This window comes from Suricata suricatta, chromosome 15 (genome assembly GCF_006229205.1).
Source record: "Suricata suricatta isolate VVHF042 chromosome 15, meerkat_22Aug2017_6uvM2_HiC, whole genome shotgun sequence".
Taxonomy (NCBI): Eukaryota; Metazoa; Chordata; class Mammalia; order Carnivora; family Herpestidae; genus Suricata; species Suricata suricatta.
Window position 1 is genome coordinate 75120608 of NC_043714.1, and position 23508 is coordinate 75144115.

Here is a 23508-nt window from a genome sequence, read left to right on the forward strand (position 1 = left end):
ACCCTCCAGACCGGCCAAAGTCCAAAAGTTTGAAAACCCCTTGATGGCAAAGCTATGGGAAGACAGGCAGAAGACTCACACTCTGCTACTGGAGAAAGGAGAAAGTTCACTACAAATATGCAAAGTTTTCCAAGGCGTGAAGAGTGAAAGGAAAAAAACTAAGATGCAAAACACTTTTTACACAAAATACTTTCGCGTAAAAAAAAAAGTCTATGTGTTTGTGTTTAGTTTCAGACAGAAATCCTGAAATCCCTGGAAGAAATGAAGGAAAATGGACATGTGGGGATGACGGACAAGAGGGTAACACCTTTCTTTTTAAAAATTTTGAGCCAGGTGCATATTTTACATATTTAAAATAAACATTTTAGAAAAAGTCAACAATACAGTTCTGCCAATAACATCACGGAACAACGCTGGAGCAGCTAGAGCCCTGACCCGGTACGGGCGCGAAGGAGCCCCTGAGCAGGGGCTGACAGAAGTCAACGCGCCTCACCCGGTCAGAAGGGAGAGGGGCTCAGCATGCGGGTTGCTGGCGGATTGGGTTTAACACACACATTTTCGTGTTTCTTTCTTTCCCGATTCTCTCCAGGGGTGTCAAATTAAGACTTCAGAATATGGCATACTACTTCCTCTTAGAATTAAAAAAAAAATGCCAGACTTTCAAGGCAGATCTCACCACGGTGCCTGAAAAATAGAAATAGTGCCTAATGAACAGGGCCAGGATGCGAAGCTTTGAAATGATTAGTTAGAGGTGCAAGTTAGCGTATGAGTAATTACAAAGTTGCCAAATGGCACTGGGGCTCTGGAAACCATTCCAACAGCATATTTCTGTATTAATTTGCTTTCGGACGTGAGCCATAAAATTATACAGTGGAGCTAATGAACCTAATTACCTGCATGCACGCCCCCTCCCTTTCAGCCCCAGAAGCCACCAAAAAACAGTCTGCTGTCTGAGCCTGGACACAAATGCAAAGCTGGCTGACCAGTCACGCAGCTGCCCGCATCACCTGCTAGCACATGCAAGACCGTGACACGCCCGTAACGAGGGCGGAGGTGGCAGCAGCTACTGAATGGTGATGGTGAGTCTAATTCCTGTCATCATTTCTATTAAAGAACGTTTCCAAAGCGCTTCCCATGAGAAAGGCCCTTTGGTAAATAAGTGATACGTATCTTTGCAATTTAATGCTATCATTAAGACTTCAGAACCTGGTGGGTGTAAGGTAGGGGCTGCTATTTCTATTTCAAAAAGTTCGTTTTAACTTGGGCACAAGGTAAGAGCAAGAAAGTTGACACAGCTGTGAAGTGGCAGGACCCAGGCAGTCTGATCGTGCAGCCCCCGTTCCGGACCCCACTTTCTGACAGCTTCCAGTAAACAGCGGGCCAATTCATCACAGTACCCTGGGCGTGGACTCACGACCTCCACCGGACAGACAAGGGTCTTTCTGTGCACAGCGCTGGGTCACGCCAGAGCCAGGGGGCTGAGAGTGGCCGGGGAAGGGGGAGACAGGGAGGGGGCGGGTCAGCCCCCTCTGAGCTGGCCCTGCAGGGAACTCTCCCTGGTGCTGAAAACGCTCCCTCCCTCTAAGGCCCTTTCTAGTCACCGGGAACACAGCAATCACATCTCCAAGCAGTCAGTAGGTCCTTGTCCTGAGATCCTGCTCCTATCCCTTAGGAGGGCAAGGATATGATGCCGCAGCAGAACTGTGGAGCCCCTGGTGGCATGAACCCAGGCTTCGTGGGTCTCCTAAACCACACCCACATGTAAGGATCAACAACATGTGTGCCTGAAGCAGAGGAACACACAAACTCCCAGCTTAGGTTAGCACAACCCACATTCTGCCTCTGAGGCCCCCCAAAGGCAGCATCTAGCTCCAAGCAAGGAATGCTAAATATGCTTTATGGTGCCCTCCATGCTTGCCACTTCTGCCTCAAAGACACAGCTGAGTTACCTGGAGTCACTGCTGCTGGCTCACAATCCCTTGGAAGCCCTGGGTCTGGCACTGGACCTTGCTCAGTGTGAACTTCTGTCCTGCCTTCCCCAAACTAGCAAGGTCAAGGAGCAGGGAGCCATACTGTCCCAAATGCTTAGCTGAATTCAGAGGACTGCTTGTGGCTCTAAGCCCTAGGAGAGTAAGTGTCCCTGGTCACCAGTAGGTGCCTGGCACACAGTAGGTGCTCAATAAACACCTGCCTATTTGTCCTGAGCCTGTATTATATGTTACCTACAAGCCATCTCATACAGTACTTACAACAGTGTCAGATTGAGGAAATCTCTTCGAGGCTGGTAAGAAACTTCTCCAGAGCCACAGAGCCAACAAGGGTGAGCGTGAGGTTCACATTCGGTTGATTTCAAGTGCACTGCTCATTCCCTGCCAGACTTTCTCCACACATGCCACATGTGTTCAGGGAGATGTGTCTTAAGTCCACAGTGTAGCAGATGGACTGGGTCAGGATCTCACCTTCAAGACATGTTTAAAGCAATAGACTCAAGTTGCCATGGGGCCCCAGAAGGCACCTTACTGAGGTCAAGAGTCTCTTGGACCCTAAATGGCTCACTCTTCCTCCTGTGAGGTTATCCATGAAGTTCTGGAGTGGGACCCGAGGGTAGTGGGCACCCATATCATTCTGCAGTATTGGCCTGGGCCCAAAGGGTGTGGGTACATCCTACATATGAGCCAGTGTGGTATCCAGTTCCAGCACTATATGGCATGTATAAGTGAGGTCCCCTCCTGGGGAGTTTAAAATGAGGGGTGAGGAGAAAGGAGAGAGGATGGTTCCTGCATGGCAAGAAAAGCCCCAAGCTGGCCAATGATGAGCGCCAACATGAACCTGGCAGGCCATCCCTAAGCTCTGGGCTCCTCCTAATTCCCACAGCAGCACCATTTGCCCCAGGCTCCAGGCCTCTGCTGCCATAACTGATTCCCCAACTAAGCCAGGGTGAGCACCCTGGGGGCAATGACCAGGTTACCTACCTCTAAGTCCCTAATTCAGATCTATGGAGCTGAGAGGCAGTAAAAGTCAACTAAGTAAATTTTTCCAAGAATAACGCAGAAAAAAATTATACTGGTCGCTTTAAGTTCTCTCTATTGGGCCAGTTTATCATCACATCACTACCCACACAAGCTTGGGTGAGTGACCATTTACTGAGCACCTGCTGTGCCCCCGGGCCCCTGAGTGTACAGTCCATGATGAGCCAGCACCCTGAAGGACACCAGGTGAGGACATGTCCGAGTCTCATGCCCACCACATACAAGAGCTGCCCGGCAGGGGGGGGGGCTATGCTTACAGAAGACACACAATCAAATATAATGAGTGACTCCCATGCTCAGAGAGGCCTCGTTCTGTACTCCTTTTCCACACTCCAGGCTCGAGCACCACCAACACTGTGGTTTCCCACTGTCTCATTTTATCTATCTATCTACCTGCCTTCCTACCTAGTGTGTGAGAGCCACGTGCAAGTGTGTGAGCAAGAGGCAGAGGGAGAGGGAGAGAGAGAGACCCATGCAGGCTCCACACTGTCAGTGCAGAACCAGGGGTGGGTCTCAATCCCATGATCATGGCCTGGCTGAAATCAGGAGTCGGATGCCCAGGCACCCCTCCACCTCACAATTAAGAGCAGAAATGGGTGTCAGGCACCTGCAGCCTGACAGGAACCCCAATCCTGGCAGTGACCCTCCATATCAACGCAACACCTGCAAGGGTCTCACCGAGGCCGGAGGCGGCAGGGACAGACCGGCACTGCCCTGCACATCTTCGCCGGCTCTCACACCGAAGGCCCAAAGAAGGCAGCACAATCATACAATACAAAACAAACATGTCCTGGAGACACCGCGCCCAGAGAGCAGTGGAGGGGGTATCTGTTCGCTCCACCAGAGCCATCTTCCGAAAGGGAGGCTCATGACACTGCTCCCTTGCTCAAGATCCTGCTGTGGCTACTTGCTGCTCATGGGATAAAATCCGACTCCCTAGAAGCTTATCCAAGTTCCCCATGGTTTTGTCCCTGACCTCTCCCTTCGCACACCTTGCACCCGAGAATGTGCACCAGCCACATGGAACCATCAGTACTTCCTACAGCAGACGGTGCTGCTTCCCGTCTTGGTGCCTTGACTCCCGTGCTCCCCCTGCCTGGGACCCACCCCTGCCTCTGGAGCTTAAACTTCCCTTCATCAGGGATGTCCTCTCGGACCCGTCTCCAGCCTAGAAGCCACACCTTTACTCACCCCTGGCTGCAGTGTATGGACCCCAGAGTGGGTCTCTCCTGCATGAGTCAACATGCACTTGTCCCCGAGTGCCTCTGTGACTGCAGCGCACGCACCGCGACTCAAGTACTTGTTAGTACCCAGTCCATGTGCTGTGCTAGCTGCGGACGGACGGCCAACCAAGAAGGGAGTCCTCCTGCTTTTAAGGAGTGAAGTCTGCTGTGCAAGGATTATATATTATTACTAGTCATGCATTACTATTCATTAAATTTAATATTTCGGCAGAGCCTTTTTATTTACAACATTCTCCATGCACACTCTGTTAATATTCTACATGTCTTGGGAACCATGAATGGTTGCTTCCAAATCTTTGAAAAACAGCCAGATGCAAGGAAAATGCAGGAAGTTAATAAAATACCTTCCATCTCATCTTCCGCTAGACCATTAGCAGTGAGATACTTGGGAATGTACTGCAATTTGAAAACATTAAGCAGTTTTTTGAGATCTTGTCTTTATTCATGTGACTCAGGTTTACCAGGAACTGGTCTTCTGTTTTAGGAAAAGGTGGCTACTCAACCAAGTCTTCCCTGGGGGACCCTGGAACCCAGTGGGCCACCAGACTCTCCTTGAAGCCCAGAGGCCTGAGTTCTAACCGCCTCGCCTCTCCCAGGAGAAAGCAGCGCCAGGATCAGAACCCTCGGCTGTCACCCACAGCCTTCCGAGCAAAAGCTGGAAGCCATCATATGAGAGCAATCGGCAGTCACTTCCAAGCTGGCTTCTAGGTGAGCGTCCCAGAGAGGGGGCTCTCAGAGGGGATGGGGCTGCACCTTGGGAGGCCCCCAGGAAGATGGGCGTCTGCACCCCACGTGCCAGACCTGGAAGAACTGCAGGTGCAAAGACTTAGACCAGCCCCACTTCAGCTCAAATAAATTAGCAGATTGTCATAAATAGAAATTACACTAACAGAAAGGCTGCTTTAAGGGATTACCAAGCCTCTTTCCCATGACTGTGTTTTCCAATCTGCAGCGTGGACTTTAGAGAATGCTGATGTGGGCTCTTCTCGTCTGAGGGGGCGCGGCATCTCGGCTCAGCTCCCTGGTGTCCGAGGCCCAACCGGACAGAAAACGCCGTGCAGCATGGCGAGCTGCCAAGGGACAGTCTGCAGCGGCTCACCTCTGCACATTTTTTTGAGGCTGCGGGTGGAGCCAGTGAAATGGGGGAGAAGCCTGAGGGGGCTGTGCAGTCCCGGTCAGCAGGGTGCCCGAGGCATGCTGCCGCCTCATTCGGGTTCCTCTGGAAAACGGGGATAATACGAAGGCCCTGGAAGTGACTAGATGCTCTTTTGCTGTCTGCAGCATGGAGCCAGGAGCACGGACTCTGAAGCCAGAGGACTGGATACAAATCCCAGCTCCGCCACTCAGTACCTGGTGACTTGGGACAAGTCAGTGAACCTCACGGGGCCTCAGTTTCCTCATCTGTGGAGCAGATAAAATTACTTCCTAGGGTTTTTGTGAAAAGTAAGTGAGTCAATCCAAATAAATCCCTGAGAAGAGTGCCCGGCACCTGGCAGGTGTTACATGGGCATTAGTGATCATTCCACGACTCTGACATAGACACGCTAGCTCGTAGTGACTGTCACACCCGAAGTGCGGAGGAAGGAGCAGCTGTACATGCACCCGTTCGCACTGTGCACATCGGTATGGGTGACATTCACACACACACACACACACACACACACGTCTTCTATGACAGGCGCACACCATACACCCCACCCACACCACACACACACACACCACGGTGCACACATACCACACACAGATCTGAAATGCCGCTTTGCATCTGGGGAAGCCCTTCCTCACTCACACCAGCCAAATCTGAAATCTACACTGGGTGACAAACCTTGATTCCTTTCAAAGCCATTGGCTGCCGTGTCTGGACTGGGAGAGGCGGCAATCACACCCATGTCACCTTCTCCCTCGGCGCACCACGGGCCAAGGAGCCGGGGCCCCTGCGTGGCACCAGTGGTCAGGCGGACAGCATCCCCCTGGCTGGCAAGGCCGCTCCTCTGTGAGATCAAGGACCTCAGAGCCAAGTGATTACCAACTACTGGAGAAGCCAACCTCCTAACAGCAGACACAGACCTGAACCCTGTATTCGACTTGGGATGATCAAGGCAGCTGTGCTGGTGACAGGAGCTATTTGTACTAAATTCATCTAGATTAAACCGTGGCTCCCCACAGGACTCCCAGGAAAGCACCGGGTCCTGGGCTTTTAAGCAATCTTGTTTTAAGACATTTGATTTTTTTCAGGGGATGGGAAGACACAGGCCCATGAAGCAGCATCTTAGAGAACAAAGCCAAGCCCGGTGGGGAGCGTAACGGGCGACCTCAGGCAATGCAAGGCACACGGCTCACCCTCTGCCTGGTCTTAAAGCGAGGAGTCAGCTGAAGGCAATTCCCCTCCACGGGAAGGTCGCAGTCTGGACAACTGCAAAGCCAGGCGCAGATGTGCTCCAGGCTGGCCGTCCTGGTCAAGACCAACTAAGCTGAGGACACTGCACCTATAGTCATGTAGGCTTCTGCTCGTCAGACTCCAGCAAAAACCAGTCACAAATGTCACAGCCCCTGGAGATTCTCGGGTTTGCAGAGGGCGAATGGTATTTGCAAGGCCAGATGCAGACACGGCCTGGCAATGGGCAGCTGGGGCTCCTGGACGCACGCACGACCCCTCACTCAGAACAGCCACACAGCTCTGCGTCCCGCGCGCTCCAGTCACTTAGGTTTATGTGAGCTCCGCAGGCTGCGACAGTCTCGCACCTCCCGCGCTGGGAGCTAATCCTCAGGCGTCTGAAACCCGGGCTGCAGCTGGGCTCCTTGAGCCGCTACCTGGCCCTCAAAGCAGCCAGGTGGTGACAAACAGTCTCCAGACAGCAGAGAGGGGACACGTTTGTCAGACCACCTGGCGGAGACGCTGCCCAAATGGTCCGGGTCACTGGCCTTTGTGGGGACCAGCTCAGCGGTGCACCAGGCTCCTGTCATGAAACACACCTGCACGGAGTCGGATTCCAGTACATCAGCAAGTATCTCACCGACCCCTGAAATGCTCCCTGGAGGGACATTTGCAACAAAACCGGGAAAAGGAGAAGGTGGGAGGAGTCCAGGTGCGCCGTTTCCACCACAGATGGTCTGTGCACAGCAGCCTCTGGAAGGGAAGCCGGGCCTCAAGGAGGAGGCGCCTGCCACACGTGCCATGGCAGCGGGCACAGCGCAGTCCGCAGTGTCCTCGTCCGCCAGCATCATTTTAAAGCCCACGCGCAGGGGACACGCAGATCTGTCGCGGGAGGGCCCACACGTGACCCCACTCATCACAGAGGTCCCTGGTGCTCCGCACAAGCCCAGCGCAGAGCAGGCCACCCATCAGCCAACAGCTGCTGAAGGGATAGGCCGCGACATGGCCTCAAGGACAACACAGCTGGACACAGGAGAAGTGAACTTGGGGACAAATAAACTCCCCTGTACTTTTCAAGGATGGTGGCAAAGGAAACCTAGCACAGAGTACTGCTGGAGTCCAGCGGCGGGGGCGGGGCAGTTCCAGCCGGGAGACCGGAAGCGTGAGGTCAGTCACGAAGGGTGAGGAAGGCTCCGTCAGACACTGATGGACTCCCCTCTCCTGAATCACAAATGGAAAGTGAAAACAGGCACGGCCAGTCCCCAAACACCCCAGAACCAGCTACTCCAAGGGACTCTCAGAACTACAGTCCCAGACCCTTCACGGTGGGGCCTGGGCAGGGCCGGCCCCCGGCCTTCTGCGCAGGATGCACCTCCTCTGGGGCTGGGTCACAGGCGAGTGCAGTTCTGCAGGAAAGGGGCCCACGGGGCTGACACCTTCCAGGGGCAGCAACTGGGGTTACACCTGGATGGTCGGGCCTCGCTTCATGCAGCCGGCAAGGAAATCCCACAGGTTCTGGGATCCTGGCTATCTGGCCAGCAGTGGCCCCCTCAGGTCAGTTACTTAACTCCCAAAATGCACTTATTTTTAAAAACAAACTACTATCTGTTTTGCAGGTTTGGGGTAAAAAAAAAAAATTGCTAATATGTTGGTTGACACCTGGGAGGTGATCAGAAGGGTAACAAGATTATGAGAACTAACCCAAAGAGCTAACTGGAGAAGGTGATCTCACCGTGGCTGAACAGACGAGGACATGGGCCCCTCGGGCCAGAGCCTCTCTGCGGGGACACTGGAAACGGCAGAGCTGGGCCTCTGACCCTGGGCTCCGGCCCCAATACGTGGCATCTTTGGTCCCGTCCCAAAGCCAAACGCAGGCATCTTCCGGATTACATGTGGAAGGCTATTATCCACTACCAACCAACTGGGCCACAGCAAGGTTTCCCAAGTTCAGTTAAGACTGCCCAATAGAGGTGGCTGGCAGGTAAGAAGGCGGAGAGGAGACCGTGCCAAGGAGGTGGAAGTAAGGGGGCATTCCATCCGGAAAGTACCGATGTCTGTGACAAGAGCCCAGCTCTCCAGGCCAGACGCGGCCTGTGCAGGCCAGCTCTCCCTCCCCAGGAAAACTGTGCACACATCACATGTAAGTGAGTTCCTCTTGAGAAAGAGGAAAAGTCCCTTTAAAAATCACCAGGCTGGGTGCCTGGGTGGCTGAGTCAGCTGAGTGTCAGCTGAGTGTTCAGCTCTGGTCATGATCCCAGTGTCCCGGGACTGAGCCCCACGTCGGGCTCTGTGCTGAGCATGGAGCCTGCTTAAGATTCTCTCTCTGCCCCACTGCCCCCTCTCCAGTTTATTTGCACTCTAAAGTGAAAAAAAAAAAGAATAAATAAAAAAATTACCTGACTAAGGCTGGCCATGAGGAACTATGGGTAATACAGGAGAAAGAGCTTCCCAACAGATTTCGGAGTATGGCAGGGATGGGGAGGGAGGGAGAGTGGAGGGCCCGACTCAGGCGTGGCACAGAAGGCCCCCGGACCCTGCCCCTGCTCTGGTCTGCCTGCTGCGTTACAGGTCACAGGGAATGACATGGGTCCCCGCTGCTCTCAGGCTCTGGAATGTGCCAGCTCTCATGCAGCAAGGCTCCTGTCTCAGCCCTTCCAGGCTGCATGGTAGGAGCCCGTCTCTGTGTCTGCTTGTCCCCGGAGACTGGGTGCACCTCCAGGGCCCCCACACAGGGGTGCGGCAGCATGCACAGCTCATTACGCAGGTCAACGGTGGGGCCGGAGTTCCCGGCGTGTCCGGCAGCTTCTCTGGCGGTTACAGATGTGACATCGATGGGCCCAGAGACCCAGAGATCCCCAGTCTCCACTGAAACATGACTAGCTCTCCTCACATGCTCCATGGGGCCACTTCTGTTACTCTAGAGGAGTGTCAAATTAGGCTCAAATTTTGGTATAAAGTCTAAATATTGAGAAAATATTACTAAAATACGTAACAAAATTATTAGCCAATTCAATCTTTGGTCTTTCCATCTGCTTGAATCCAGGTTTACAATAGCAGAAGTCTGCTATTCATCCCGTGCCAGATGTCATTACCAGATGAGAGAGAGAGAGAGAGAGAGAGAGAGAGAGAGAGAGAGAGATGCCCTACTGTTCATTCTCTTTTAACGGAATCTGCCTGTAGGGACAGTCTCTCCAACACTTCCCAACAGTGCATCCAGGAGACAGATGTGCCTGACACATGGTAGACATTCAATAAATATCTGTTGCATGATTAAGCAAATACAGAAAATGGGGATGTCAACCTCTCAAAGGAGGCAGAGCTCAGGGCAGAGAAACCCAAAGACATCTTCAGCACGTTTTAGGTCAGTGTTTTCAAAGAATATAAACATTTTGATGGTCAGCATCATCCTGCTCGAAGGCACCACATCCCGGCCAAGGGCCGCTGGCCTGCAGGATGACTACCAGGCATCTGGGAAGTGCCTGCTCCCCTCCTTCCTACGTGTGAACTGGAGAGGTTGTCACCCCCGAGACCAGGACTTGAGACCGTGGAGGACGCCCTGGGAAGGGGCAGGTGCTGCCAAAGCCTTGCCAGCAGGGGTGAGGGGTGCAACACCCACCCCGATTCCGAGGCTCCCTGCTTCTATCTTCACCCAGAATGAGACACTCGGGAGATGGATGCCTTCCTGCCAGGCCCCCCCACACTGCCCCTTCCTCCATGGGGCGGAGGCGGACTTGTTCACAGCCCGGCCTCCCGGTCTGAGAGAAGCTCCGGCGTGAGGTGACAGCCCGGACGCCTGGGAGCAGGGCAAGTCCTGCCTCATGTGGGGACGTGCACATCTAGAGGTTACAGCACCTCTCCACCCCAACCCCCAACCCGGCATCAGCATCGTGGCCACAGAGAGCTCTGTGCCTTCTGCTGTCCCCCAACAGGACGAAGGGGGGGTGGTCCTTGACATTCCCTGAGGACAGGCAACCCCACACCGGGCAGCTGGCCTCACCACGTCCAGGCTGGACTCACAGGTGACTCAGTCAACCTCTCCCCAGGGGTGCAAGTGCTCGAGTCCGAGCCGGGAGGGGTAAAGGAGACGGCCGGGAGTGCAGGGGGATGCTGCTCCTTCCGGGCTCTGTCACCAGCAGGCACGGGCTGGGCCCCAATCCCATGCCGAGCTCTGGGTGGGCCCGAGAGAGGGAGCATTCCACTCATCCCTCCTTTTCACCTCCTTCTGAACAAAGGCAAACACCTGAACTCCGTGACGTGCCACTGAGGCCCCCAGGGACTCAGTTTTTAGTGCCTTGCTCCCAAAGCCTGGCTTATTTTGTCCCAGCTCCTTGGGTACAGGGTCTACCAGCTCCAGACCCTCTGCAGTAGGGACAAAGCAACTCCTGGAAACTGCCACCTGCAGACTGAGGATCTTTCCAGAATCCAGGGACATGGTCTAGAATGACCTGAGACTACACAGCACACGTGTGAGTCATCCCCATCAGAAGAGCCTCTCCCTGGGAGACACTCTGAACGCGCCATCCATCCTCATACGCACTGGGACCGCTGGGGCACCCCCACCCTCATCCCGTGAAGAAACATCTACTCGTCCTACAAAAGCCACTCTAACGCCCCGCTTCTGGGAAGCCTTCCCCAGGGCCCCATGCCCACACACCTTCCACCCCTGAACCTCACAGACGTGGCGCAACGCCCCACCCGGTCCCCAGCGGGCGAGCCATGCCCCACAGGGCCATGAAGCTGCGCCAGGGCCCCTCTTCCCATCTCGACCCGTGTCTGGCTGAACTCCCAATCCAAAGCAGGGGCTCTGTGAGGCGGCCGAACACCCACACAAGCACACCCGGGAGCCTCCCAGGGGCTCGCTCTTGAACAACGCCCCCACTGGGAGCCGGGCACGGCTGGAGTTCAGAGCAGCCCCGCCTCTTGGAAGCCCCCCAGGGCTGTCCTGCCTCGATTAGCCGTGCTGTCCGACTTCAGTCTCCCTGACAACTGCGTCCTGGGAGGAGCGAGCCGTCTGTGACGCCCCTGGGGCCCAGCAATGACAGGAAGGCACGGGAAAGGTCACTAACAGACCTCCACACTGGCAAGGAACCCGGGATCCAAGACATTCCAGAGAAGTGGCCTTTCCCCACCCTGAATCGATACCTCGTTGGTAGGGCCCTGGGAGTGGGAAGAACAAAGGACAACCTTGGTCCGTGTCTCCTTGACACATCCCATGTGAGCTGCGTGTGCCTACGGCACCGTGGCGAAGCCCCTCTTGGGTCCTTCCCAGTGGGCAGAGCCCCCGAGCGGGGTGTGCCCAGTGCCAAGGTGGACACCATGAAAAGGATATGATTCTCCAGTGCACGTCCAGCTTGCTGTCGATCTCCAGGCTGCGGGCCTCCTGCCTCTCCTCCTCCAGCTGCTTCGGATTTGCAGGCTGTCCCTTCTCCCCAGGGGATTCTGGGAAACTCTCGAAGTTGAACTTGTCCACTTGAATGGCCATTCTAAGAGAAGAGTGGGGTAGGGGGAATAGCAGAGAATTAGTCAGCAGGGCAATGTCTTCTGCTGGCTGTAGGAGAATCAGCACATGCCAGCGTGAGACAGTATAATGAATCATTATCGTTAGTAATTCATAACGGATTCATTCCAAGAAAATGAAATAATAGACTCCCAGGGTAGCACTGGCTTCAGAGCTGGTTCAACACATGGTTTAGAGCCGAAGACACAGCCAGAGAGCCCAACCTCAGAGCAGACTCACAGACCCCAAAGGAAACGTAATTTCTGGAACAGGATAGGCAGACAAGACCCCATGTGGAAGATCAGACTAGCCATTATTTCACCCTGGGGGCCCCCAAATTCTCATCAGAGCCCCGCCTATCACCTCCCACTTTGCCCTCAGTGCAGTGTGCACACACCACACCTGGCCAGCTACACCCCGCCCATCCCCTTCTTGCTCCTGCACCCAGGACCTTGTCTTGTGACACCCTCCCCTTCAGGTCTCTGCTCAACTATCACATCCTCTGCAAAGCCTCCTTGCCTGCCGGCTGTGTCCAGCCCTCTCCACCTTCCCCGGAAGTTTCTAGAGCACACCAGGCTCTTTGCGCCTTAGCCTTAGTGCTGCTTCTGCTGACCCATGTGCAGCTGGAGCCGCACCCCTACAGCAGCACTCTCCTATCTCCCCCTTGCCCCCCTCCATGGCGGCATCCTCTTCTGCCATAGCATTTACTACGAGCCGTAAACACATATTTGTGGGCTTCGCTGTCCATCAGGTCTTCTGGAATTTAGCTCCCTGTGGACAGAGGTCTGCGTGGCCTTGCTCACCGCAGTCTCCCAGGCCCAGATAATGCCTGGCCCACCGCAACTCGGCCAACGACTCCCTGCACCAACGAACGCATGAACAAAGCACACTGCTTGACAGCCTGGGCCAGCGTTCACCTCCTCCCCCTCGCCGCTGCCTGACCGCTGCACCGTGTCCTTCTGCTACACGCCCAGACCCTACGGCACCTGACGCGCAGATGCCACGCAGCGCATGGGTGTGTGCGCTCTCATCAGCTCCTTGTGGCCTGCCTCGGCTCCCGCCCACCAGCTTCATGCTGGCAGAGGCTGTGTCTCCCCAATGCTTGCAAGCCTGCCTCTTAGCACAGAATCAAGCATACAGGAGGTGCTCAATCAAGCATACAGTGTGTTCCATGGATAGAAGGAAGGAGGAGGGGTGGAAGGGGCTTTCTTCGTGCGAGGCCCCCGAAGTTCTGGCTCAACTGAGAGTTGACAGAGTCAGTCGGCCAAAGGATAAAAGGGAGTGTCTGTGTCATCCCAGATTGTGCTGTGGCCGAAACCTTCAGCCAAATCCAGCATGCTCCAATCAGCCCCCGGGGCTATTCCCTGGGACAGCCGGGAGACCCAACAAACTGCTACCCAGTTCAGGGTGTACACACCTAAGAGTCAACCCCAAGAACCTTAACAGCTCGTGGAAAACTACTGGGGTGTCAACAAGTGTGCGGCCTTTGCCGGGAGATATCTGAAGCTCGAACGAGAGGCTCCTGTGTGCGCAGAGAACACGGCATTCCGTCGCAAGAGCTATGTTTCAGAGTCACACGGCCTCTCTTTTCTGCCGGTAAAAGTCAACAGGCTTGCCGGAAACAGTGGGAAAACAGCAAAAAACACTAAAAGGAAAAAGGACTCAACCTTAAACCCTAACTGTAAAACTTTTAATTCTCGAGTCTTTCTTCTAAGTATTTATATTTTAATACAGTTCAAACCATCAAGGGTGTATGTTATCATATGTCTCATTTTATGCAAGTGAACATGTAGATACATAAATTTTGTATCTTGTTTTATTCTTTCAATATGAACATGTTCACATCATTAGAAATCAGTCTGTAGAACGTCTCATCACACAACAATAGCATCGCTTTCTGAAGCCCTATTTTCAGACTCAGATACTGTCCATGTTTTAAAAACTTACTACTGAAAACCTAAGCATCTTTGTGCTTCAATTTCCTGTCTGCATTTATGCTGCGTATTGAGGTCCATATCTAGAAGCAGAGACTGAATCGAGAGGGTGGAAAAGGTCAAGGCTGGCAGGTGGATGCCAAGTTCCTTCTCGGCAAGGCATTTACTGTGACGCGCGCCCCAGGTGGCAAGGCTGGTGCCCCTTTCCTGCACCCCTGCCAATACTGGCCATGATCGATTTTCCATCTTTGCTAGGAAGAGGCGAAATTCTACCTCACGGACGTTGTAATTTACAGGTCTGAATGGCTCCTGAAATCGAACACTTTCTTGAGCAGCTTATTAGCCATTTTTGTACATACATTTCTTCCCCTGCGGGGTATCTACATGTCCAGCAGGGGTGCCTAATTTCTCACACAATGTAAGCTCTTTCCAGCCCCCCACCTTGGAGGGAGACTGACCCAACAAGTGCTCTCTTCAAGCTAAAGGTCAGAATAGTCCTAAGTTTCACCAAAAAGGCCAATTTCAGTTCATCACCTGATAACCCAAAAGGAACTAATAACTTTCACCTTTGAAAGGGGTTTGGCAATGTTCTGGACACCGGGCTCTTCCTATCGAACACAGAAAGAGAGAAAGCACCTGGCACACTGGGTCCCCAGGGCCAGGAACACCCCGGACACCGCAGCCACAGGGACTGTGTTTGTGTGATCACCTGAAGGGCTTTTCTGCACAATCTCTGCTGAAATGAGCCTCAGACCACATAACCCCCTCCAGCCTTGATGAAATCATAACCACGTGTGCCCGCAAGATGGAAAGGGGAAGAAAATGAAGTTTAACGGACACTTCCTGTGTGCCAAGCCCTATGCTAAGTATCTTGCATGTACATTCATCTCATTTATTACAGCAAGTGGAAGGATGAGTGTGGTTTGCTTTTTCACAGCTGTGATGAGGCTCTGTGAGCCCTACATCAAGGGCCTCAGCTCAGACCCAGCACCACGGTTTTGTTTTTCATTCCATTTGGCTCTCTCTCCTGCCCAGGTGGAGCACCTAAAAGGAAATTACCATTGGCTCATGCTGTGCACAGAGCTGGACTGGGACACAGACCCAGTGGCCGTGAAGCCTGCTGCCATGTGACAGAGCTGTGAGCATCCTGGAGGCAGCACCCCTCCCTTCCCACAGGCACTAAGGCTAAAGTACCAAGAAACAGTACCACACTAGGGTCACCAAGCTCAAAGCCCTGGAACCAGAATGCCAAGACTGGAAGCCAAGGATTATTTCCCCAAACCATAGAGAGCATGGCCAGCCTAACACCTCTACGTGGTCTCAGAGAACAGCCCCCAGACATCACCACCTCCCCCTCCGTCCTCACGGGCCGGAAGGAGAGGACCGCGTGCGACAACCCGCTCTCCTAGAGCCCAGTCTAGATGAGTGAGCTCTCCCTCCATCGGGACCTGCTGCATTACGTGCAGCACCAGGGACAGCGCCCTGGGCGTGGCTGCCTCGGTGCCCTGGGAGGCATCCTTGGCTGGGAGTCCAGCCTTCTCACTGGCTTCAGCCATCATGGTTGGAGGCTGTTGCTTCTGTCAGAGAGCCATGCGGACTGGGGACAACAGTGCTCCTGGGGATGACAGCGATCAGGGTGGTGGGAGCAGGCAGAGGACAGAGCCCTGGGTTCAGAGCTGGAAGTCTACTCCACGCCCAACTGGAGACGCAGTCAGCAGTACCGGCCCTGGAGGGAGGGCTGAGGTTCACGCGTTCTCGCCCAGGCCTGGTGGCGGCCCCCATCAGCCCAGGGGAAGGGTCAGCATCATGCCTGCGAAGAGGCACACCCATCTCCTCAGTGAGCGGGCACGCCTCGTAGCCAGAAAGCAACAGAACCATGGCATCCCCACCTCCCTGCCGAGGACAACTTCCCACGCACAGCCCACCCCCCTCGGGCTTAAGCTCACATCCCGAAACCTCTTCTCGGGAATGCAGCAACGCAGATCGGAGAGTATTGGTGCAATCCCCCACAAAAAAGTGTCTGAAAAATAATCCAAACACACAGCTGACCCTCTGGCAAATCACAGCAAAACTGGAAAACACTATCTTCAGTGACGATGAGGAGGAGGAGAGGAGAGCGGGAGGGCACAGGACCCACGGCAGGCGCACCTGCCGCCAGGGCAGCTGCAGGAGCTCGGCGCCTGGCGGTGGCGCGGTCACTCTCCTCCGGGGGCTCGTGCCGGCATGGAAATCATCCTCCCCACACCTTTTCTCCAGGATGCCTCTGCTGTTCTTGTTTGTTTCTACTTCCTTTTAAATGTTTTTTTCATTTGAAGTGTGAGTGGCATATATTAGTCCCATGTGTACAGCACAGGGATTCAGCAATAGGCACCTGAATGCTGCCGACGCTGAGTGCGCGCCCGGGTTCCTGACTATGCTCCCTATGCTGTCTGTTTCATCCCCGTGGCTTATATTTCGCCTGTCACCCACCCGCCTCCCCTCTGGAACCACTAGCTTGTTCCCTGTGTCTACGCGTCTGTTTCTGTTTTCTTGTTTGCTCATGCTTGTGTGTGTTTAGTTTCCGCGTGGAACTGAAATCATATGGTGTTTGTCCCACTCTGTCTGGCTTATTTCATCTAGCATCATGCCCTCTAGGTCCATCTACGCTGTCGCAAATGGCACGGTCTCCAGTTTTTATCAAGTGGAGGCATGACGCTGAGCGCGAGAGTGACTGATGTATGGCCAGGGGCTGACCTGGGGTAGGAATGTGGTCTCTGAGCTCCGTGTCCAGTGTGGTGTCAGGAGCAGGAGGGTGTCTGCAAGAGACCCCGGGATGAGACGGGTCCCCGGTGAACGGGCAGAGACGGGAAGAGCCCAGCCATTTGCTGCCCGAGGAGGCGATCTCCAGGGCTCGGTGGCCAGCTCCATGTGAGGCCCCCTCAGCTGTCCGTCCTCCATGCGCCCTGTAACTTCCCAAAACCCATCCTTGTTTTCTGAAATGGAGAGAACGCCCCTGGCTCACTGGCCATGCTATCGAGGAGTCTGATCCTGTATGTAAACACACTTGGCACTTGGTCAGGGTCCCTCTGGATTAGAGTGAAGAACCAGGCTTGAGTCCCAGGTAGGGGGAGGCCCAGGCCCCACACACGCCCAGGACGGGCCTCTGTCAGATCCTCTACGGCAGCACTCAAGCACCAGCTCCCCACAAGGCTTGCCCCCTGCACAAGGCCTCACCGCACATGTCCTCCTGGGAGACGGCTATCACCCCACCAGTCCCTCGGAGTGCGCACAGTGCTGCAGCTGAGACCAGGGCTGAATCCCACCTTGTGCGGGTCTGTGCGGCTTAAGTAAGATGGGAGACACAGCATGGTCAGCCCGGTGCCCAGCACACAAGCAGGGCTGGACACACAGCACCTACTTGCACGGTGGTGGATCCACGTCAGGGACCAGGAGCCCACAGCACTGCGGAGCCACGGGGGTAAACTCAGCTGCTCACGGGGCCGCGGACACTCTCATTTCAAATGTGGCCGTGAGCCTCCATGCAGTATCCTGCGTGGGTTCCCCGGTCTCCCTGACAGACAGTCCCTACCGCTGCTCCATTCTGTCCATCTTCGAGGAGTCGGAGTTAAATAAAATTAATACGACTACTGAATGCCAATTTTCATGCTTAATTTAATGGCCAAATGTGACAATAATAGTCAAGAGCTGGCACTAGGAAAAGGTGCTGTGATTTTCGAAGAGTCTATATAAAGGCGGTGGTTTTTAAAATATCATATGATTCAGTCTTTGAACAGCTGATAACCTCACCAGGGAAGTCATAATGATGACATTTAAATACAAATCAGGGAGTTGGATTTAGAAGGACTATCCACATATAATTAAATTGAACTTTCATTGGGAGATAATTGATAGTTATAAGACTGGTATTCTAAATTTATGTGCTGCATCACACGGGCGTCTGCTCTGTTTTATAATGAAGTACAACCCAAGTGGGAGGAAGCAGTCAACCTTGAGGAGCCGTCCGTCCTGAGGAGGGGGCTCTACACAGGCAGGAAAATGGCACGGACACTGACATCTGGATCGTGCCCAGAGAAGATCATTTTCTTCTTTGGCCTCAGAGATCAATTAAAAGGAAGAAAAACCACTCTTTTTAATTGAAGAGAAAAGATACACTGGATTCTAAATATCCAAGCCTAGCACAATCCAGTCAGAGTGTCACCAGGGTCTGCGCCAACCACAGGCCACCTGGGGGCCGTCAACGTTTCTCATGCCATCATCTCCCCGTTCCCGGCTGCCCAGAGAGGGATTAAATCTGTAGGCAGAAAAAATAACCTGCCCGAGGCCACAGAGACAGCAAATGGAGGTGAGGAATTCCTAGCCAGGCCCAGGGAGCCTGGAGCCCGAAGCAGGCAGAGACTGGACGAGTCCACACAGGCATCCCTGCTCCCCCGAACTCCGGGCGCACACCCTGCAGGTGCTTGGCAATGAACTCTGTCCACGTGTCAATGGCTGACTGTCGCACCTGTGGCCACTGTGGTCACAGCAGCTACAGGATCTGGGGACTGGACCACAGGTCAGTGCAGCTTAGGAACAAGCCCAGGACTGGGGGTCAGGGGTCGTAGGTCCAGCGCCCCGCCCCTCACCCCATCTGCTCTGTGCACAGGCTGGAAAATCACAAGGCCAGGGAAGATTCAGCAGAAGCCTGTGTCAGATAGGTGCCCAAACTCTTTCATTGGTAAAATCTGTCTCTGACATATTCAGTTTGCTGTGAATCTCAAGTTCCTCGTCGTGAACTGAAGGTGTTTTGAACTCACCTGTGTCTTTAGTTTGGATTCTATGAGCTCAGGGAAGGCCCGGGGTCGGGGGGGTTTAGAGGGGATTCTAGGTGACAGTGGTCCCTCACTGGCAAGACAACTTCTGGGAAGGCTGTCTGGTCCGAACACCCTGGTTCTTTAATCAGAGTCTGACTGGCTCTACGGGAGAGAGGGGCCAGTGGAGACCCCCCTGCGGCACCGAGAAAGCTCCTGCAGTCGTGCTCTCTCATTCTGCACTCACCCATTTTACAGAGGGGTGAACTGAGCTCACAGGAGGGAAAGAGCCCCAGTCACCAGTGTTAGTGAAAAAGCCCACTCCTGGGAACGCTGGCCGCTGGTGCTCATCCCGCCCCACCTGCAGGAACTACCTCCATCCGCCCTTGCAGAACCGGCCAGAGACAGCCCTCCTGAGAGATGTCCCTGCCGGCCCAGCCTGCTTTCCAAGCCTCTGAGTCTCCCGAAGACGGCCGGCACCCATGCCCACCCTGCCCGGGGCCGGACCGTGGACCCACAGCACTGAACTTGCTCTGTGGCACTGGTGAGGGAACAGGTGCAGCCTCGGAAAAAGCCCTCGCCTGCAGATACTTCTTTTATAAACTTTACACCCATTTATTCTGTACAAGAGGGAAGAGAATGAACCCAACGATGCTTCCAGTGTTGGGAGACGGTGGCCACACCCCAGACGTCAGGAGCACCACCTCCTACCGCGGCCAACACGTGTGTGGAAGCGCAACCCCTTAGCTTGCACGTCTGTAGGTGGACACTTACTTTAGAACCTGTAAGCACCTTCCTTAGCACAGAAAACAGCGCCCAGTAAAAGGAGACTCGCCTCAATGTCATCAGCCGCCAGCCACCCCCCTCTCTGGACGGCAGGAAGGAGAGTGAGGACAGCTCACCGGGGCCGCTGTTGATTGATTTCCCCTCGCCCCCCGCCCCCGCCCCCCACGGGGACAGCTGTCCCACCCTCACGTGCAGCTGGCCAGCTGGAGCCGCAGGTCCAGGTAAGGCAGGGAGAAGCCGGGCCCTGTGACGGCGTCTCAGTGCACAGACGGGAGTGTAGGATCCAGGGCGGTCACCTCACGTGAAGCCTCACCTGACAGGGACACCAGTGCGGACAGGGGAGCACGGGCTTAACCTGTCCTCCGTCACCTGTGAGCTCTGCAGCCAGAGGCGCATTACCCCAGTGTCTGCAGGCCTCGGTTTCTCCATCTGTACGATGGATGCCTTCCCTTGCAGTTGTAGTCAGCTCTGTGGACAGTTAATTTGAATCCCCTGGCATATAATTTGTGCCCCCAATTTCTAAGGATCACTTTGAGGGGTAAGGAGAATGCTCCAAGATGGATGGTGGACACGGATGTACTAAAAACTCACGCACCCGTACACTTTACATGGACAGACTGTATGCTGTATGAGTCTTGCTCAATAAAGCTGTTACCAAAAATTATCACTATTGAAGGGACTTATCGTAACATAGATCGAATAGGATAGCGTGCATGGTGACTTTCTGTGAAGCATAAAATGCCCGGTGAGCCCTTACTCAGCTCAGTGTCCTGTGCCCACGGCCACATTTCACCACAACTACAGGGAAAGCCTCGGAGCCTCCACCACATCCGCGGCCCCACAAGGCAAAGCCGTTCCCCCGCCGACCTCTTCTGTGCTCTCCAGCCCCAGCCCAGCCAGGGGCCTGGACAGGGGCTGCGGGGAAGGGCCACTGCTGCCCGATCCTCACGGCTGGGCTCCTCTCTCCGCTTTCCCCAACGCAGCCACGGAGCCCAACGGTAGCGGGAACTGGCCCGGGGGGGCCCGTGTACTCCCTGCGCACTGAAGATGGTTTCAGCACTTCCCCAGGTCAGCTGGTGTCTGAGGACGGGCTTTGGGTTTTTCCCCAACGCTCATCACAGACTATTCTGGAGCAATGTGTACTAAGATGAAAATACCTATCAGATTCTTGGCTGGGTTTCTGCTATTCTTCTCAAGTCTGCCTGGGTCTGCCTCCACTCAGCGGAGCCTCGGGGTCAGTCCCCGGCTGAGCCCCTGCCCTGGCCTGTCCTACAGAGTGGCCACAAGGAGCACGTCAGGTAAGCAAAGGGAGGGCCTAGGACACGGCACACAGCAGGTGCATAGTCAGGGCTCACTCCCACCGGCTTTTTGAATAGTAACAGGAAGTAAGGTATGTTGCAGATTCTTTGACTCCGGTGTCTGAGAGCCGGGTGGCTCTCCGCTTTGTCCAGAGTTGTGCTGCACTCGGGGAGGCCAGAGGAGCCACAGGGGTGGTGCCTGGTGGAGGGGCTCCGGTCTGGGCCCAGGCTTCTGTGTCTGCTCCACGAAGAAGCGGCACAAGAATAAAATTCCAGGCTCTTCCCGGCCATGTCCAAGTTCACTCATGTGTTTAGCTGGATTCAAAGCTGGAGGTCAAGCGCCACACTGGGGAGGTCACAGAGCCTGTGTCCCCTCTGTCACCCTCAGAGAGGCCGTGGCTGCGTCACTGGGCAGCCTGTCTCCATCTACAGGTGTGGGCGCCACAGTGGGCTCCCCGGCCAGGGGGCGGCTCCTGTCACCGGGGCCCTGTGTGGGCCTCGCATGGCAGCCACAGGACAGGGACGGCTCCCAGGGAACACGGGCTGATGTGCTCCCTCCACTCGTGCTCCCTGAGGCTCCTTGAACAGCAGTGCCGCCCAGGGCCACCAAGGGGGCAGGAACCCAGGACAGACTATCCTGGGGTGAGCCTGACGGTGTTCAGGGCAGCTGCCACGCCCAGCACACAGGGACAGGAGCAGGCCGTACCTCTCGGGGGGGCGGGGGGAGGGAACACAGGCTGCAGGGAGGCAGACTGTTAGCTTTGTGGAGCGTACTGGTAGAGCTAGGACATGGGGATGCTCAGGATGCTGCCCAAGAGTAGGGAAGGGACAGCAAAGTCAGGACCAGCTGAGCGGAGGCAGGCCTGGCAGGTGGGAGCCGGGCAGTGCAGGGGTGAAGGGAGGCAACCCTTGCAGGGAGCCAGATGGAGAGGCAGCAAGAAACCTGAGAGGTCAAGCCCACTGGACAGAGGGAACTGGAGAGGGACAAAGCCAGGGAGGTGAGCAGGAGCCAGAAGAGGAGGCTCTTGTGGCCTCCAAAAATGTGCACATCTCCTCACTGCTGCCCAGTTGGGCAGGGGGCGGGGGGAGACGCAAAAAGGCTGTTAAATGCTAGTTTTAAGGAAGGAAGAAATAAAAAAAGATAGTGCCAAAACGGAGCAGCTGAAGGAGGGCGAGGAAAAGGGAAGGCTTCCTGAGTGACCTGAGATCATCTCACGGGTCTTCCCAGAGATGGGTTTCGCTGACACAGACACTGAGGCCCCGGCAGGGACACGGCCCCCGGTGTCCTCCCGAGGGGCCCGGGTGTGCACGGGGCCAGCGGGGGCCACCACACGGTGAGGCAGCAGATCCTCCCTCTAGTCCAGGCAACACCTGAAACACTCATTTTCCAGAAGCCAGAGCCCGGGGGTGGGGGTGGGGTGGCGGCCGAGACTCCAAAGTGAGAAGGCAACCTTGCTAATAAGTCCATCACCAAGCATCACACAGCAGAGGGGTCCCACACCCACGCGGGGAGTAGGGGCAGGCACGGACCTTCCCCAGCATAACCCCAGGCCCCGAGAAATGGGCATGTTACCATAGAAAGAACGCAAGAGAAATACACGGAATTATTTTTGACATCTGGACTTAAGACAGACCGTGGCAGTTTCCCTCATCAAGCTAATCAGACGCAGATTAACCGACAGAGTTAAGTAACCCCAAAATAGCTTTTGTGGAGCAGCTACGGATGGATCCGACAGGGAAACTGGTCAGAACGCAGTTGTAAGGATCTGGCACGCTGCCAATTTAAAAGGTAAATGAAAACATGCTGGACATGCTCAAGGACAGCGGTGCTTCAACTACCCTCCATGGAAATAAAAATTCCCTTGCAGAAATATGTTCCTATTAAATGGAGCTGAGCCCATAAAAATTACCACGCTGTTATCAGCCCTGCGGACAGAAATCTTTCTGTGTTAGGACGCAGAGGCCCCTGCCTTGCATAGGACACGAGTCTGCAGTCACCTACGCTGGGGATGGGGTGCTCTGTGAGCCACAAGGGTCAGGGGCACCTGACTGCACGTGCACCTGTGGAGTGGTCCCCTCACGAGCCAGTGCGCCGCCAGGGTCTCCCCAGTGTCACCATCACTGGGTGGTAAGTGTCGTCACAGCACAGTCTGAAGCCTCCGGGAGAGGAAGCTGGACTCGAGAGCTGGGCACCCAGTGGTGGGATCGGCACCTCCAGGGTCAGAGGAGCAGAAGTGCTGTGTGTCTGGGCAGCGAAGTCTCATCACAGTGCTGCCCGGAAAGGCTCACAGGCGGCCTGGCCGACGCCAACTGGTCCCCAGGGCTGAGCCCTGACGTGCATCAGTCACTTCTTGTAGGGGCCCATTCTGCCAAAAGGCCTGTTGAGATCCCGTTGGAAGTCACCAAGAGGAACGCGCATATCTCCAGCTTGTCTGGAAAGTGTGACCCTGGTGCAAGTGAGGGCCCTCAGTTGAGGATCGGGATTGAGTCGCTCTCCTGGGAGACTGAGTGTACAGTGTCATATGGCTTGTTGGGTCCTGCTTTCCTTTGTTTTAGAGA

The 23508-nt window shown here is 54.9% G+C and overlaps 1 protein-coding gene across 1 annotated transcript in view; it reads right to left on the minus strand.

The window, feature by feature from the left end:
* Positions 1-23508, minus strand: part of TRAPPC9 (trafficking protein particle complex 9) — a 529205-nt gene that overhangs the window by 114462 nt on the left and 391235 nt on the right. Inside the window, exon 20 of the mRNA XM_029923171.1 lies at positions 11977-12130. Coding sequence (XP_029779031.1) covers positions 11977-12130 — 154 coding nt within the window. The remainder of the gene's footprint in view (positions 1-11976; positions 12131-23508) is intronic.